Source organism: Loxodonta africana, chromosome 4 (genome assembly GCF_030014295.1).
Source record: "Loxodonta africana isolate mLoxAfr1 chromosome 4, mLoxAfr1.hap2, whole genome shotgun sequence".
In the NCBI taxonomy this organism is placed as follows: domain Eukaryota; kingdom Metazoa; phylum Chordata; class Mammalia; order Proboscidea; family Elephantidae; genus Loxodonta; species Loxodonta africana.
Window position 1 is genome coordinate 85,851,171 of NC_087345.1, and position 15,612 is coordinate 85,866,782.

The following is a 15,612-nucleotide window of genomic DNA, read 5'->3' on the forward strand; positions in this document are numbered from 1 at the left end:
TGCTATGCTGGTGGAAGCTATCCTCGTATTTCAAATACCAGCAGGGTCATCCATGGTGGGCAGGTTTCAGTGACACTTCCAGACTAAGACTGTCTAGGAAGAGCGGCCTGGTCATCTACTTCTGAAAATCAGCCAATCAAAACCCCATAGATCAAAACAGAGTATTGTCTGATACGGTGATGGAAGATGAGCTCCATAGGGTAGAAGTCACTCAAAATAAAGAGTGGTCACAACAATGGAATCAAGCATTGCAATAATTGTGATTGTGAAGATGGCACAAGACCACTCTATGCTTTGTTCTGTGGGATTGCCAATAGTCAGAGCTGATTAGATAGCAACAAGCAACAACAGCTAAAAGTAATGTGGATTTGTAAATAGAAAATAATCATGTATAAGAAAAGAAGAAAGTGACAATAATAGTCCACAGCATCAAACCAATAAAGGAATCACCTTGAGAAATTGAGTGCACCTGTGAATGGAAAGCAGTGACTCAAAATCTTTCACATTATTTGTCCCCAAACTCAAAGGCAGTTTTCTTTTTAATAAGAATATTCACAGGTATTTTTTCTATTCTGAAATATTCTGATGTGTTAAGTAGAGTGATCCTTTTGTACATGATCAAGTATCACCAATAGAGCGACATGGCCACATTCTTAAAAGGAAGGGTGAAGGAAGTACTTGTTGTATTATGAGCTGTGGGGATGATTTACTGGATTTTGATAGATGCAACACATACATGCACAAGTCTTTTAAAGAAAATGTCATACATATATCATGTTTATAATTTTATTATTTTTATTGATTTATTTAGTTCAGAATATTAAATATCCAGGCAAAGGGGATGATGGAATTTATAAAAAATATAATGGGAGCTGTATACAACACTCTGCATTACAAGTGTATACCTCTAAATATTTGGCTAACAAATAGGAAAAATAAAAAAAATATATATACATATATATAAAATAATATATCCTATGAAAAAAAGGGATGGAAAATAATAATCGTTCAACACACTCAAAAAAAAAAAAAAAAGGGAAAATTACAGGAAAAAAAAAAAAAAAGCTATTTCTGAAAACATCCAGATCCAGAAGAAAAATTTAGGTGATCACATACCACGTTCAATACCGTAAAAAATATTAGGGGACATTGAGTTTCTGTTAAGGGTGATGGAAAAATTTGGAAATGGATATTGGTGATGGTTAAACAACAGGACAAACATAATTAATATCTAAATGTCTTAACAGACAGTAATCTTCCCAGAGTGTCTAGAAGAGTATCAATAAATAATGAGAGCACAGAATTTGGGAATAAATACATAAATAAACTTGATGCAAATGCAGTAATTATAGTTTAATCATTAATAAAATAACCAAAGACAAATTTTAGCAGTATCAATTTAGTATAAGCTACTGAAGAAAAACATGGAGTCTAGAGCATGTAGACTTGTCACAGGTGATTTTAGGGGAAGGGGTGATTTATCATCTATTTTTATATCTACTTAAAATTAAAAACATAAACAACAGTAACACCCAAAAATAATGATATCCATTTTCTGTGCCATTCTTTTGTCACAAGATACTCAGCTTCCCCAGTATGCTGATGCCAAAAATGTGGCTCTCTACATAGGAAAGATGAAAATTACCCAGGCTATGTGAATAAAAGTAATTAGTAGCCATTATAACAATAACAACAATAATAGCTGACATTATTGAGTGCTTTCCAAGGGGGCACCAGTGTTCTTGATGTATAATTTACATATAATCTTGCAACAAATCTATGAATTAAGCACAGTTATTGTCCCTACTTTACATGCAAAAATCTGAACCCCAGAGAACCAAAATATTTCCCCAAGTTTCAAGCTTGTAAGTGATAGAGCCAGAGTATAACTGAGGCAGCCTAATTCCAGTACCCTTAAACTTAACCAACATACTACTGCTACTAATCATATAACCGATCCTCCCAGATCAAAGAGGTGGTCTAGCGATTGGTACCTATTCAAAGATGGGTCAATCAACTTCTTCCAAATGGCATTTCTATTAGGTTCAGTGGCAGAAGTCTTTTGAACTTAAAAGAGTGAATTGAAAGCTTTAAGAAGTTGCACTGTTTATCACGTGACAAAATACTATTGCTATTAAGGAAGAAGGAAACAAAAATAAAACAAACATATGATGTGGGGGACAGAGAGACAGGGAAGCATAAAAGAGTGAGGTTGAGGACAAGAATAAGCCCTGGCATATATAATCCCCCTTTCTGGCTCCTGACCAAAGCAGAACTCTGATGACCTTGAAGGTCTTCCTAAAATTATCACTCTAGTAATTTTTTTTTTTCTCCTTAAGCTGTTTTTATTTTTTATGTGTATTTGGCAACCAATATTATCCTACATAATACAATGCATGAGACTTATAAAAATAGACTGGGAAAACTGATAAAGAGAGAAAAATATTGTTTTCTAGGACATTTTACACTTAGAGAGTCCTAAATCACACTTTGTAAGAAAGGTCCCCAGAGAGGATCACTCCCAAGCCAAATGTTTATAGCTTCCTGTAGAAACGTTTTATAGAAGCATGATTATATACCATTGCCCTTTCATTTAAGTAATAACTCTGGTTCGAAAAGCTGTATGTGCATAAAGTTATTTTTAATGGCATACTTTGTTATATTATTTTTATTTTTTAAGCACTCAGTGAATAAATTTCTCTAAAGACAAAAGAAAATCTAAGTATAAATTATGATTATGATATTTAATATATTTTAAAGAAATTTTACATAGACTATAAGTAAATTGTGAGTTAAATTTCTTGCTCATTGTCAAAAGTAATCTCCATCTCTTCCACGTTAATTCTTGATTTACTGCTTGTCTTTTTTCCCCTGTGTACAACAGTTATTCCTGTATCCCATATGGCTGACTTTCTTCTAAGCATCTTTCAAAGAAAAAACATTTAAACAGTAAAAATATATATATATACACACCGATATACAAACACATTAATTCATAAACACACATATAATAACTTAAAAAAGTAACATTGTTTTCAAATAAATTAGGCAGCAATTAATATCATCACAATGTATATTACTTGAAACACATAATTAATATAGGAGGTGACTTTAGTCCAATCTTTGTATTGTGCCATAGGACAATGTTTCAATTCAGTCCATATTAATTTCATACTTATATTAGTATAAGGAGGACTTGTAAGAACATTAAATCCAATATAGAATGAACAGTTGTATCTCTGAGAAGAGATGAAAGTAAGAAGACAGAAGAAATTAAACAGTGAAATATTTATTGATTCTCTGGTCAAAACTGCTTTGTGAGTGTTTCAGTTATCAACTGCACTCAGATCAATGTTTTTGAGGAAAGTGTCTTTTTTATAATATCCTTAAATGCTTGTTTCACTTGCTGGTTCCTCAGGGTATAAATAAATGGGTTAAGCATAGGAGCTGCAGAGGTATTGAGCATAGCTACTCCTTTCGTCAAAGCAACTCCTTCTGTTGCTGATGTTTTCACATACATGAAGATGCAGCTTCCATAAGAGATGGACACAACAATCATATGGGAGGAACAGGTTGAGAAGGCCTTTTTTCTTTGTGGAGCTGAGGGGACTCTCAGAATTGTTCTAAGGATGTAAGTGTAGGAGAGAATTACTAATGAAGGAGTGGACAAGAGAGTAAACACAGCTAAAACAAAGCTCATGAGCTCTAGAGTACTCGTGTCTGTACAAGAGATCTGCAGTAACGGAGCAGAGTCACAGGTGAAGTGGTCAATGATGTTGGAGTCACAGAAATCCAGCTCTAGGCCCATGATCAATGGTGGAAAGATAACCAAGAAACCAGCCAGCCAAGAGCTGATTACAAGTTGGTAGCAGATCTTGCTACTCATGATAGTTGTATAATGTAGAGGTTTGCAGATAGCCACATACCAATCATAAGACATAGAAGCTAGGAGGAAAAACTCAGTTGAACCGAGGAAGATGAAGAAAAATAGCTGAACTGCACAAGCATTATAAGAAATAGATTTGTCCCCAGTTATGATGCTGACCAAAAATCTAGGATTACAGACTGAAGTAAATGAAATTTCTAAGAAGGAGAAATTCCTGAGGAAGAAATACATGGGGGTCTTCAGATGGGAATCCAGCAGGGTAAGAGTAATGATGATTAGGTTTCTAGTGACACTCAGTAGATAAGTGAGAAATAAAAAGAAGAAAATCACAACCTGTACTTCTGGATTATCTGTCAGGCCCAAGAGGATAAAATCTGTCACTGATGTTCTATTTTTCATTTCTAATGGTTTAGTTTTGACAGTTTTTCCTGGAAAAATCAATGAAAATCAGTTAGTCTGTAGAGAAGCATAAATACCTGCCCATAGTTGTCCTGGTTGTATTTTCGCATAAACTGCATGAGATTACATTTTATTTATTTTTTCGGTAGTCCTTTTTATATGTAGGAGTCCTGGTGGTGCAGTGATTTAAGCAATCGACTGCTCACCAAAAAGCTGGCAGTTCAAAACCACCTGTGGCTCCCCAGGAGAAAGATGTAGCAGCCTACTTCTACATAGATTTACAGCCTTGGAAACCTTAAGGGGGGGCTATGAGTCAAAGCCAACTTGATGGTAGTGGGTTTTTATATACATATCCCCTGTTTTCCCCCACTCTATCTCTTAACAGTGTGTCTTCTGTGTTTGATATCCATCTTATTACTCTGAAAATGTTTTCTGATTCTTTTCTACGTTTACACTACTTCCATTTATTAAATTTATTTCTTGAGAAAAGTATTGACTGAACACGAACATTTCTAAATGCTTCATTATTTAGCTAAAATATAGAGAACATTATACTCTTATTAAGCATCTTAAAAAAAATTTTTTTTTTTTTAAGCATCTTAGGGGACAAAAATTTTGACTTATAGTGGAAACCAGTGATCAATCCAAACTTAATTAATATTGTCCAATGAAAATTCTTAATGTCCTTTCTGGGAAGATAGCCAATACTACTCTAATTAGTTTATTTATTGCCCTGCTTCATGTAAAAAGTCAGAGGCTAAGTCATTCTAGTAATGTGTTCTGGGTGTTTATTTATATTGAACAACAGTTATATAAATAATATCCAAAATTTTTTCAACCCACTCTCATCCTGTATTCAGTTATTAATGGAGCCTCTGAACTCATAACTTTCTTTCTCTTTAAAGAAACAGAAACTTTCCATAAAAATACAATACTTCATATACATAATTTATATATGAGCACACAGATAATTTATATGGAGTTTGTTCCTATCTGAAACACCCCATCAGGAATATGCATCAAGTGTTTCTAAAGTACACATGTATCGACATTAAGGAGAGTAACCCGTAAGCCATATTTCAGTTAATTGCTAGAAATCACCATTAAATTTTTTTACTATTCCATTTATTGATTTAACTATTGAGATATGTATATATATATACATATGAGAAAGAAATACACCAGTGCACAATAATCGATGTTGTAAAATAGATAGAAGTGGAAACATAAGATGAATATAAATTGAGATTACTTACTTATCTTCAAATGATTGATGGTTAGAGTTAGTTAATGTAAAATAATGTGCTCGATTCTCTTATATCTAAAGACAAGCAGTGTGTCAATGCTACATGGAGAAATAACTTTTTTCCCTCTCCTCCCACAAAACTGTAGATTCCCTTATAAAGACCTTGATGTTCCATCTCAAAACACCTAGCAAACTATTTTCCTCATATTTGTCCCAACATTGCACAAAATCATGAATCCTGAACTGTTCTACCTGTGACTTTAACACTAAATCTTTAGACTAATGCTGTGCTGCTATTAATGGAAAATATATTCTAGATTTATTTATTTGGTAGACTTTTCTGATATTTCACAGAGGGCCACTTTCCTCTTATTTTCCTTAAGAAAAGAGTAAGCTTAGCACCTTTAATGTGTTTTGCTATGTATAGCTTCAGAAATGCACTTGGAGACAAACAAATTCTTAATGACTTTTGGGATAAGAAGTAACAGGACACTAATGAATCATGCACAAGAACATCATTGAAAAGCATTTTTTAATTGGTCGATTATGAGATCTGCATCCCAGGAGAAGACTGAGAATATTTTGGAACATGTGAGGTCTAGCAAAAATAAACCAACATCCTTTGACATTCATTTTCATATCATCTATGATCATTCTTAAGAATATGAGGGAAATTAGTTTAAAATAAGAAAGAAAATAAGACAGAAGACTTTAATAGTCTTCTGCCTTATTTTATCTTTCTTATTTTTTTATTTAATATAAAAATATCATACTAGGACTTATGAAACAATGGTGAAATCTTTGAGATATACTATTCTAGCTAACACATACTTTGGTGGTGCCTTTCATCAGATGAGCTAAATAACTAGCATTACTCAAATTTCACCTTTATTTCCAATTCCAATTGATTATTATTTCCAATATATCAGTATGTTGTTAGCTGCCATCAAGTCATTTCTGACTCCCAGCTACCCTATGTGTGGACAGTATAACTGATCCACAGGATTTTCAAGGTCGTGATCTTTCAGAAGCAGACCGCCAGGTCTGTCTTCTTAGGTTCCTCTGGGTGAGTTCAAACTACAAACTTTCAGCTAGTAATCAAGTATTTAACCATTTGCACCACCCAGGGACATATGTGTGAGTATAAAACCTGAGATGTGTTTTTAATAAGGTGCCTCAAAACTATTCTTTACATATGAGCACATTAAGTCGAGTTTATTTCAGAGTGAATAAATACAATGCTAAATATATATATTATGGTGTTGGTGAAGAATATTGAATATACTATGGACTGCCAAAAGAATGAATAAATCTGTCTTGAAACGAGTACAACAAGAATGCATCCTTAGAAGCAAGGATGGCAAGACTGTGTCTCACATGCTTTGGACATGTTATCAGGAGGGATCAATTCCTGGAGAAAGACATCATGCTTGGTAAAGTAGAGGATCAGCAAAAAAGAGGAAGACCCTCAATGAGATGGATTGACATAGTGACTGCAACAATGGGCTCAAGCATAACAACAATTGTGAGGATGGCGCAGGACTGGGCAGTGTTTTGTTTTGTTGTACCTAGGGTGGCTATGAGTCAGACTGACTCAGTGACACCTAACAACAACAAATAGATGTAAATACATTATTACAGACTATCACAATTGTAGAGGGAAATACAATTTCAGAAAAAAAATCATAACACAGATCTTCTAATTTTGAAGTTGATTTCATATACTCCTTTATTTTTAAGAATAAATAATATCCCATTGTTGCCTAGTTGATTGGGACTCATAGTGACCATGTAGGACAAAGTATAACTGCCCACATAGGGTTTCCATGGCTGTAATGCAGACTGCCACATCTTTCTCCTACAGCATGGTTGATGAGTTCAAACCGCGAACCATTCGGTTAGCAGCCAAACGCTTAACAACTGCACCTCCAGGGCTTCTCTCTATACATGTATTTATATATTTGAAAATACTCACATCAAGAATAAAGTGTAACTCATACACAGTATGAATATAAATTGAGAATACTTATCTTCAAATGATTGAGGTTTGAGTGGAAGATAACAACAGACAACAGAAACAGCCTGTGAAAAGGGCCAAATTTTGTATTAGCTGACAAAGACTTCAAAGAAGTCGTTATAAATATGTTCAAAGAACTAAAGGAAATTATACCTACAGAAGGCTTAAAGAAAGTCTGATAAGAATGTTTAAAAAAATAAAATATCAGTAAAGATGTAGAATTATGAAAAAAAAAAAAGAACCAAATAGAAATTCTGGAGTTGAAAATTGCAAAAATTGAAATGAAAAATTAACTAGAGAGTCTCAGCAGTAGTTTTGAACTGGCAGATAAAAGGATCAATGAACTCGAAGATACATCAAAAGTGATTATATAATCTAAAAACCAGAGAGAGAAAGGAATGAAGAAAAATAAGGAAGGAAGCAATATAAACAGATCCTCAGAGAAACCTAGGAAACAATTAAGCCTACCAGCATATGTGCTGTTGAGTTGTCAGATACCATAGTGAGGTGGTCAATTAGGACAAGTAGCAAAACTCAAAGTAACAATCAAGTCTTTATGCATTTACTGCTTATTGTGCAGGTAAGGGGCAAAAAACAGAAAAGTGTTGTCTCCCCAATGTTCCATTTTCCCCACAGAGAAGCACAAAGATGAAGGTCAGTCAGATGGCCTACAGTGCAGGAGGGGAAAATAGTCTTAATGCTGAGGAAAATTGAACAAAAGGCTTCTGCCATTTTATGGACCCAAGGGCCAAGGGAAGCAAGAGAGTTTTGCAAAATGACATGGCAGAGGCAGAGGCATCTGGCCTCCTCTAACTTCATGCGGGGGACAGAGAGAATCATTTATTAGCTTTAACAGGCCAAGACTGATATTCATGAGGTGAAGGTCAGACATACCTTCAGTCTCTAACCTTTTTACCAATTCTGACAAGAGCCATCCTTCCTACGGCACTCTCTACCTCTCTGCTGGGTTCGATAGTTCATTTCAATGGCTACACAGAACTCACAGACAATATTCCCAGTTACGGGATTTAATCGGGAAGCAACAGGTTATATAGTTCAGGATCAGAAACAACTCAGGACACAGTTCTTGGATCAAAACGGCCTCTTCTCAACCATGCAGGCAGGAAAGCCTCTCTCTGGTCCTCAGCCCCTCTGCACCTCTGTTCAGCCTCTGCCTGGTTAGGGCAAGTGTTACAAAACTATTTAGTTCTGCAGATAAGTGCCCAGGGGCACCCCACTCCACCAGGAATCCTTGGCCCAAAGTCACTCAGCTTTCCTGCTCCTTGGGCTGGCAAGTCTAACTCTGCCAAATGCCCAGAGGCACCCTAATTCATCAAGATATCTTGGCCCAGAGGCATTCAGCTCTCTCACTCTGTGAGCTGGAACACCCACTGTAACCAAGAACTCCTTTCCAGTGCTCAAAAGAAGGACATATATAAACCTGTTTCTATATATACAACAAATTTCTTTAAGAATCTGCGATTCTTGGTTACCCTACTTATAGTCCCTTAAAGAGGTATTATCCTAATATTTGAAATTTAAAATATATGCACATTTAAAATATATATATATATATATATATATATATATATATATATAGTTGAAAAGAAGACAAATGAAATGTATTCCCAAGCTCGCTGGGCAAGATGATATGATTTTGCAGAAGTAATATTATTTAAGATGGCCAATATTTTATCTTCCCTATTTACAATAGGCTCAGGGGAATTAATTGAATAAATAAACAAAAGAAAACCAAGGAAATCCATGTTCTCAAGACACTGACTTCTAAACATTATTCCAAAATAGCACATAATAAAAAAATAAAATATTTAGGTGACAAAAAAAACAAAAAACTAAACCCTTTGCTGTCTAGTCAATTCCAACTCATAGTGACACTAGTGGGCAAAACTCAGAGCAAAAGAAGACATAGGACTTATTTCTTCATAACATCCTGTAACTTCACAAGGAGAAGGAACTTAATATTGGAATAATAGGGATTGATAATTTTTAAATACCAACAGACAATACTGGCAACTAATAGCAATAGCAGCATGCTGTGAACAAAGGGATTTCTCTCTAATCTAGAGGAAAAATTTAAAAATTCATGTGGTGTTCTAAGTTGGGGTTGCAGGCTCCATTATAGCACATCATAAAAGATGTTAGAATTGTCTTTAAGGCTTTACATAGCTCCACTGACTGAAAACATAGGAAACTTTATCATAATCAGAATCACTACCATTTATTCATCCAGTAATTTTCTTTTAGATGCTTATTATGTGTTGGGCTCAACCTTAGGTTCTGGGAATACGGGATGATAAAGACAGCTGTTTACATAGTTTTCCCAGCTTGTGGATGAGTGTTAAAAGTCTGCATCATTTGTGAAATCTCTACTCCCTTTCCCATTTCCAGTGCAAACAATTTCCCCCCACACATGTCATCTTGTTATTTACAGCTTTGATCTGAGAAGTTATCTGTTATATCCCCTTAACAGTAGTTATTTTGAGACATATTTAAACAACAAAAAAAATTAGTTACTATTAAATTCAAGAGATCTATTAAACTCATACATAGTTTAAATTAAATAAAAACTGGGATTATTTAATGTTCACAAAATTCTAGACACTTCCCCCCAAAAAAGGTTTTAAGATTGCATTTAGTGTTTCTTTGTGATATATAAAGTTTAAAACAGAGTGGAAACATAAACTTATTCAGGGTATATGATTAAGGAATATAGAGAGCATATTGAAGGAAGAAACTGCTAACCATAACAACTATTTTAAGTTCAAAATATTAAATTATCAATGACCAAAGTCAAGAATTTGAGTAACACATCATAAAAACACTGCTTTAATAAAAATATTGCTATAATACCATTTATATGATGGCTATATATAAGCCAAAATATTATCTTAAATTGTGTGCTTAGGAAATGTGTTACTAGTGAAACACAAGTGGAAATATTGCTTTAACATATACTTAAAATACAATTTAATTGTATTTATAAATAGTAATTAAAAAAAGAAAAATGATTGAGGCACATTGTGATTAATTTTAGTCAACATCTTAATACAGCCCTTTGCCCTGAATTTTTCAGTATGTCTTCTGTGGGTGTACTGTGTACCATCTCAAGAAGCATATATATTCGTATACAGAATAGAGAGCTCAGAAATAAACCCATACATATAGGGTTTATTGATTACTGACACATGTGCAAAGGAATATCTCTGCATATATTTAAGTCTTTAATTTCTGCCAGTGCTGTTTTGCAGGTTTTCGTGTAAAGATCTTGATCAAATTCATCAGATACATACCTAAGCTTTCATATTTTTATGTTCTTGTGAATGCTACCTTTGCATTTTAAACTCCAATTACTTATTGGCTGATTTTTGTATACTGATCTTGTGTTTTTGCAAACTTGTGAAAAGCATTTATTATTTCTGGTACCTTTTTAAAAATATTCTATAGGATTTTCTTGATGTATACTTTTTGTTTAATTTTAGAACACTTTAAGACTTCCAAAAAAATTGTGATGGTAAGATAGAAAATCCCATATACTCCACATACAGCTTCTTCTATTCTTAGCATCTTATAATAGTATAGCACATTTGTCGCAATCAGTGGTAATACATTATTATCAACTAAAGCCCATACTTTATTCAGATTTTCTTAGGTTTTACTTAATGTTCTTTTACTCTTCCAGGACCCCTTTCAAGATTCTACATTACATTGAGTTATCCTGTCTCCTTAGGCATCTTTTGACTCTGACAGTTTCTCAGACTTTCCTTGTTTTTGATGACCTTGACCGTTTTGAGGACTATGGCCAAATGTTGTAGGATGTTCCTCAGCTGGGACTTGTCTGATGCTTTTCTCACGATCAGACTTAAGTTATGGTTTTTGGGTGGACAACGGCAAGGGCCAATTTTCATTTTCATTACAGAACATCTATGGCAAATACTATGAGCATGAGTTATCATAGCTGATGTTGACTTTTATTGCCTGGCCAAGGTAGTGTGTTTCATATTTTGCTCTGTAAAATTACTTTTTTTTTTCTCTCCCTCCATTCCATATGGAGTCTTTGGAAGGAAGCTAATACACATAACCCACACTTAGGGAATGGGAGTTAGATTTCATTTCCCAGAGGACAGAGTATCTACACAAATTATTTAGAATATTTCTGCCTAGGAGGTTTGCCTATTCTTCTTCACTTATATATTTTCCATAAAATTGTTCAAAAATTTACTTGTTATCCTTCTATTATTAGTAGCATATCAGTGATAGTCCCAGTTGCATTGCCGATGTTGATAATTTGTGTTTTTTCCCTGTATCTGTCCTGATCAGTCTGGCCAGAAGTTCATCAATTTTAATGATCTTCTTTAGGAGCCAAATTTTGGTTTTATTTTTTCTTATTTATTCTTCTGTTTTCTGTTTCATCAAGTTCCACACCGTTGTAGGGAAACAACTTTCACAAAGCCTCTGTAACAAAGAGATTTTTATTGTGACATATCAGAAAATAGAATGGGAAACTGGCCACATGCACTTAGGCTGGCCCTAGGAAACAATTTAGGGTCTCATAATTTTTTAAGGGTACTAGAAATTTTGAGAAAGTTCTGAACTATAAAAATCATATGGGTTTCAATTGCCAGAATAATCAAACAGGAGAAAATTGCACCTTGAGATATCAAACGGAAGAAAAGCTTTTTTCAAGGGACCTTCAGATGAACCCAATGCTCAGCATTGGTAAATTCAAGACTGGAATAGAATAAAGAACAATAACAGTGTAGTTCATTAAAGACATTTCCTGGTGAGTGCATTGGGGTTTGATGGAAATATCAAAACCATACGTAAAGTAACTTTGGAATTTACACCAAAAAAACATTAAGCCAGATATTTTGCAATATTAAAGGGTGCAATTCGCAATGATATATAACACTTACTTACCTAATAGCATAGGTTAACAATTATAAAGCAAATATTGTAGAGATATAGATAGAGGCACAATAAAGACAGGAGACTCTATCCCACAGAAGAATTTATGCTAGTACTCCTTCCTTATGCACCAAGAAAATAAATAAACACATAAATAAAACTTTACAGAATTGTTTGATGATAACTTTTATTTAGATTTGAACGTGGTCCAGAGGAATAGTTCATCAATGATTGTTTACAAATAAATTATGGCATCCCTCTTAAAAATCATCCTCATGTATATGACAAAAAAATCACTCCCATGCAGAAAATTTTCAGAGCATATAAAATGTAAAATCAGTATAATAAAACTTAGAAGGATGGAGAACAAAACCTGAAAGAAAGGGAAGTTGAATTCAATACCCACCCCAGTGCCGTCGAGTCGATTCCAACTCATAGAGACCCTACAGGACAGAGTAGAACTGCCCCACAGAGTTCCCAAGGAGAGCCTGGTGAATTTGAAGTGCCAACCATTTAGTTAGCAGCTGTAGTACTTAACTACTATGCCACCAGCTTTTCCATCAAATTCAATAGTGAATGAGAAAAAGAATAATGCTAATATTGCACTAGGCAGAAAGTTCAATTTAAATTTGAGGCTTTGAATTTCCTCAGGATTGAAATTTATTTGAGAAGCATCCTTTGATTAAGTTCTTAAAAGCCTGTTTTACCTGTTGGTTCCTTAGGGAGTAAATGAAAGGATTCAGCATTGGGGCAACAGAGGTATTGAGCACTGCTATGCCCTTGGTAAAAGCCACCCCTTCTTTTGCCGAGGTTTTGACATACATGAAAATGCAACTTCCATACGAGATGGAGACAACAATCATGTGTGAGGAACAAGTGGAAAAAGCCTTTTTTCTTTGCTCAGCAGAGGGGATTCTCAGAATTGTCCTAAGGATTAAAGCATAGGAAAGAATCACGAATGTTAAGGTGACCACAAGAGTGACCACTGCCAGGAGAAACCCCAAGAGCTCTAGGAACGCTGTGTCTGTGCAGGAAATCAGCAGCATGGGAGAGGAGTCACAGGTGAAGTGGTCAATGATGTTGGAGTCACAAAAATCCAGTTGAAGTCCTAAGATTACAGGTGGAAAGATAAAAAGAAATCCAGCCAGCCAAGAGCTTATCACTAGCTGGATGCAGACTCTGCTGTTCATTATTGTTGTGTAATGCAATGGCTTACAGATGGCCACATAACGATCATACGACATAACCGTCAAAAGGAAAAATTCTATTGAACCAAGGAGTATGAAGAAAAACATCTGGGCCATACAAGAATTATAGGAGATGATCACGTTCCCTGTTATAATGCTAACCAGAAATCTCGGAATGCAAACTGTTGTGAATGAGATTTCTAAGAAAGAGAAATTCCTAAGGAAGAAATACATGGGAGTTTTGAGACAGGGATCTATCAGAGTAAGGGCGATAATTGTCAGGTTTCCAGTTATACTCAGTGTGTATGTGAAAAACAGAAAATGAAAAATTAAAATGTTTAGCTCCGGGTCATCTGTTAATCCTAGGAGAATGAATTCTTTCACAGATGACCGATTTTTCATTTTTTGTTGTTGACTTCTGTTAGGTCTATAAATGAATACAAGAAACAATAATTGAGTGAGCTCAGGGTTATGTTTTTATCACACCTGTTCAGTAAAAAAACATATAAGACCTATAATAAGATAATAAATTAATACCAAGTTTTAACGAATTCTGAAAAAATTCGTGAACCAGAATGAAGATAAGCTATGTCTTCTATATCGCTCACTAGACATGTAATCTTTTGTGAGTTATTGATAGGCTTAATATACACATGTATATAAGAATAATAAGTATGCTTATCAAAGGGGATTTGCTAACTTTTAAAAATTTAATTACATGTGTGAGAAACTATAAAATATAAAAAATTGCTTTTACTGTTGTTAACGTACTTTTGCCAATGATTCCATGTTCCAATTACTTCTTTGAAAATTTTATTTAAAAAAAAATTTTTTCTACTTTTTGTAAATTTTTTATGTCTCTCTGTATTCAAAATTAATAACTTAACAAAACAATAAGGGCTTTTAAAAGTAATGTTTGTGTTATTCTAACAAACAAACCCAGAATTAAAAGTTTTTTTCTATCTCAAACTATTAATTTTTCACTTTTTTAGAAGAGATTCTGACAGCTAAAGTTAAGTGAACTAAGTTGTACCATAATCAGAAAAATAGAAAAAAATAAATGAGTTGAGAAATGGAGAATGTACTTACAATAATGTAATCCCATGTGGTAGCAGTTTGGCTGACCAAACCGAAATGCTCTGTTAATTTACTGAAATTGAGAGTTGAGTGTGATGCTTTACATCTGGAGCACTTCACAGGCTTCCCAATTTGTTACTGACTGGTTTTCTTACACAATAACACACTTATATGATATGCAAGTGGAATATGACAAGATAATCCTGGTTACAAACAGTGAGGTAGGGAATAATGTGGGAATACATCCAGTAGAAAATCTGTTCCTAGAGAGGGAAACACCCAGACAGAAAGATGACATAGCCCCAGTGGCCAATAGCAGATACTATGGCTGGACAACAAGCCGAGGATCCAAGAGATTTTGTAATGTGACATCCAGGAAAGGGTTGGTAACATGGTGAAAACCTGATTGTCCCAATCAGTGGTAAAAGCTCTGAGGACAGTCAAATAAGTAGCCCATCCATCTTATGTAAAAGACTGAAACTCAGGTAGGTTTGCCAATGTTCCCACTGAGCCACAATGTTTTTGATATTAATTTATTGTTTACGAATAAAGCTAGAGGTACTTGTAAAGAAAGAGGGCAGATGTAAAATGGACCCTTGTCCTGAGTCTACAACTGGTTACAGAGCAAGAAATCAGAATGAAAAATATAGCTTCCATGGAATGTGAGTAGGATTCTTAAAAAAAAAAAAAAGGTAAATGTGAGATCCTGGTTACCAGGTTCAGGAAAATAGCTATGATTGAACAAGCAAGTAGAGGCAAAAGAATTGTGCACTTTGCTGATTCATTAAGTGAATTTTTTTTATTGCATAAGGAAGTCAGGGCCCAATCTATGAGTGAGAACCAAGAAACAATAGCTGTGAGGAAGAGGTGAGTG

General features: G+C 34.5%; 2 protein-coding genes across 2 annotated transcripts; both read right to left on the reverse strand.

The window, feature by feature from the left end:
• Window positions 1–3,343: 3,343 nt before the first annotated feature.
• LOC100653903 (olfactory receptor 6C76) lies at window positions 3,344–4,727 on the reverse strand. The gene has a single exon (XM_003405509.3). It carries the CDS (start codon window positions 4,283–4,285, stop codon window positions 3,344–3,346), a length of 942 nt encoding a protein of 313 aa, XP_003405557.2. The 5' UTR covers window positions 4,286–4,727.
• Window positions 4,728–13,121: 8,394 nt separating this feature from the next.
• Window positions 13,122–14,063, reverse strand: LOC100653617 (olfactory receptor 6C76-like). The gene has a single exon (XM_003405508.2). It carries the CDS (start codon window positions 14,061–14,063, stop codon window positions 13,122–13,124), a length of 942 nt encoding a protein of 313 aa, XP_003405556.1.
• Window positions 14,064–15,612: the final 1,549 nt, after the last annotated feature.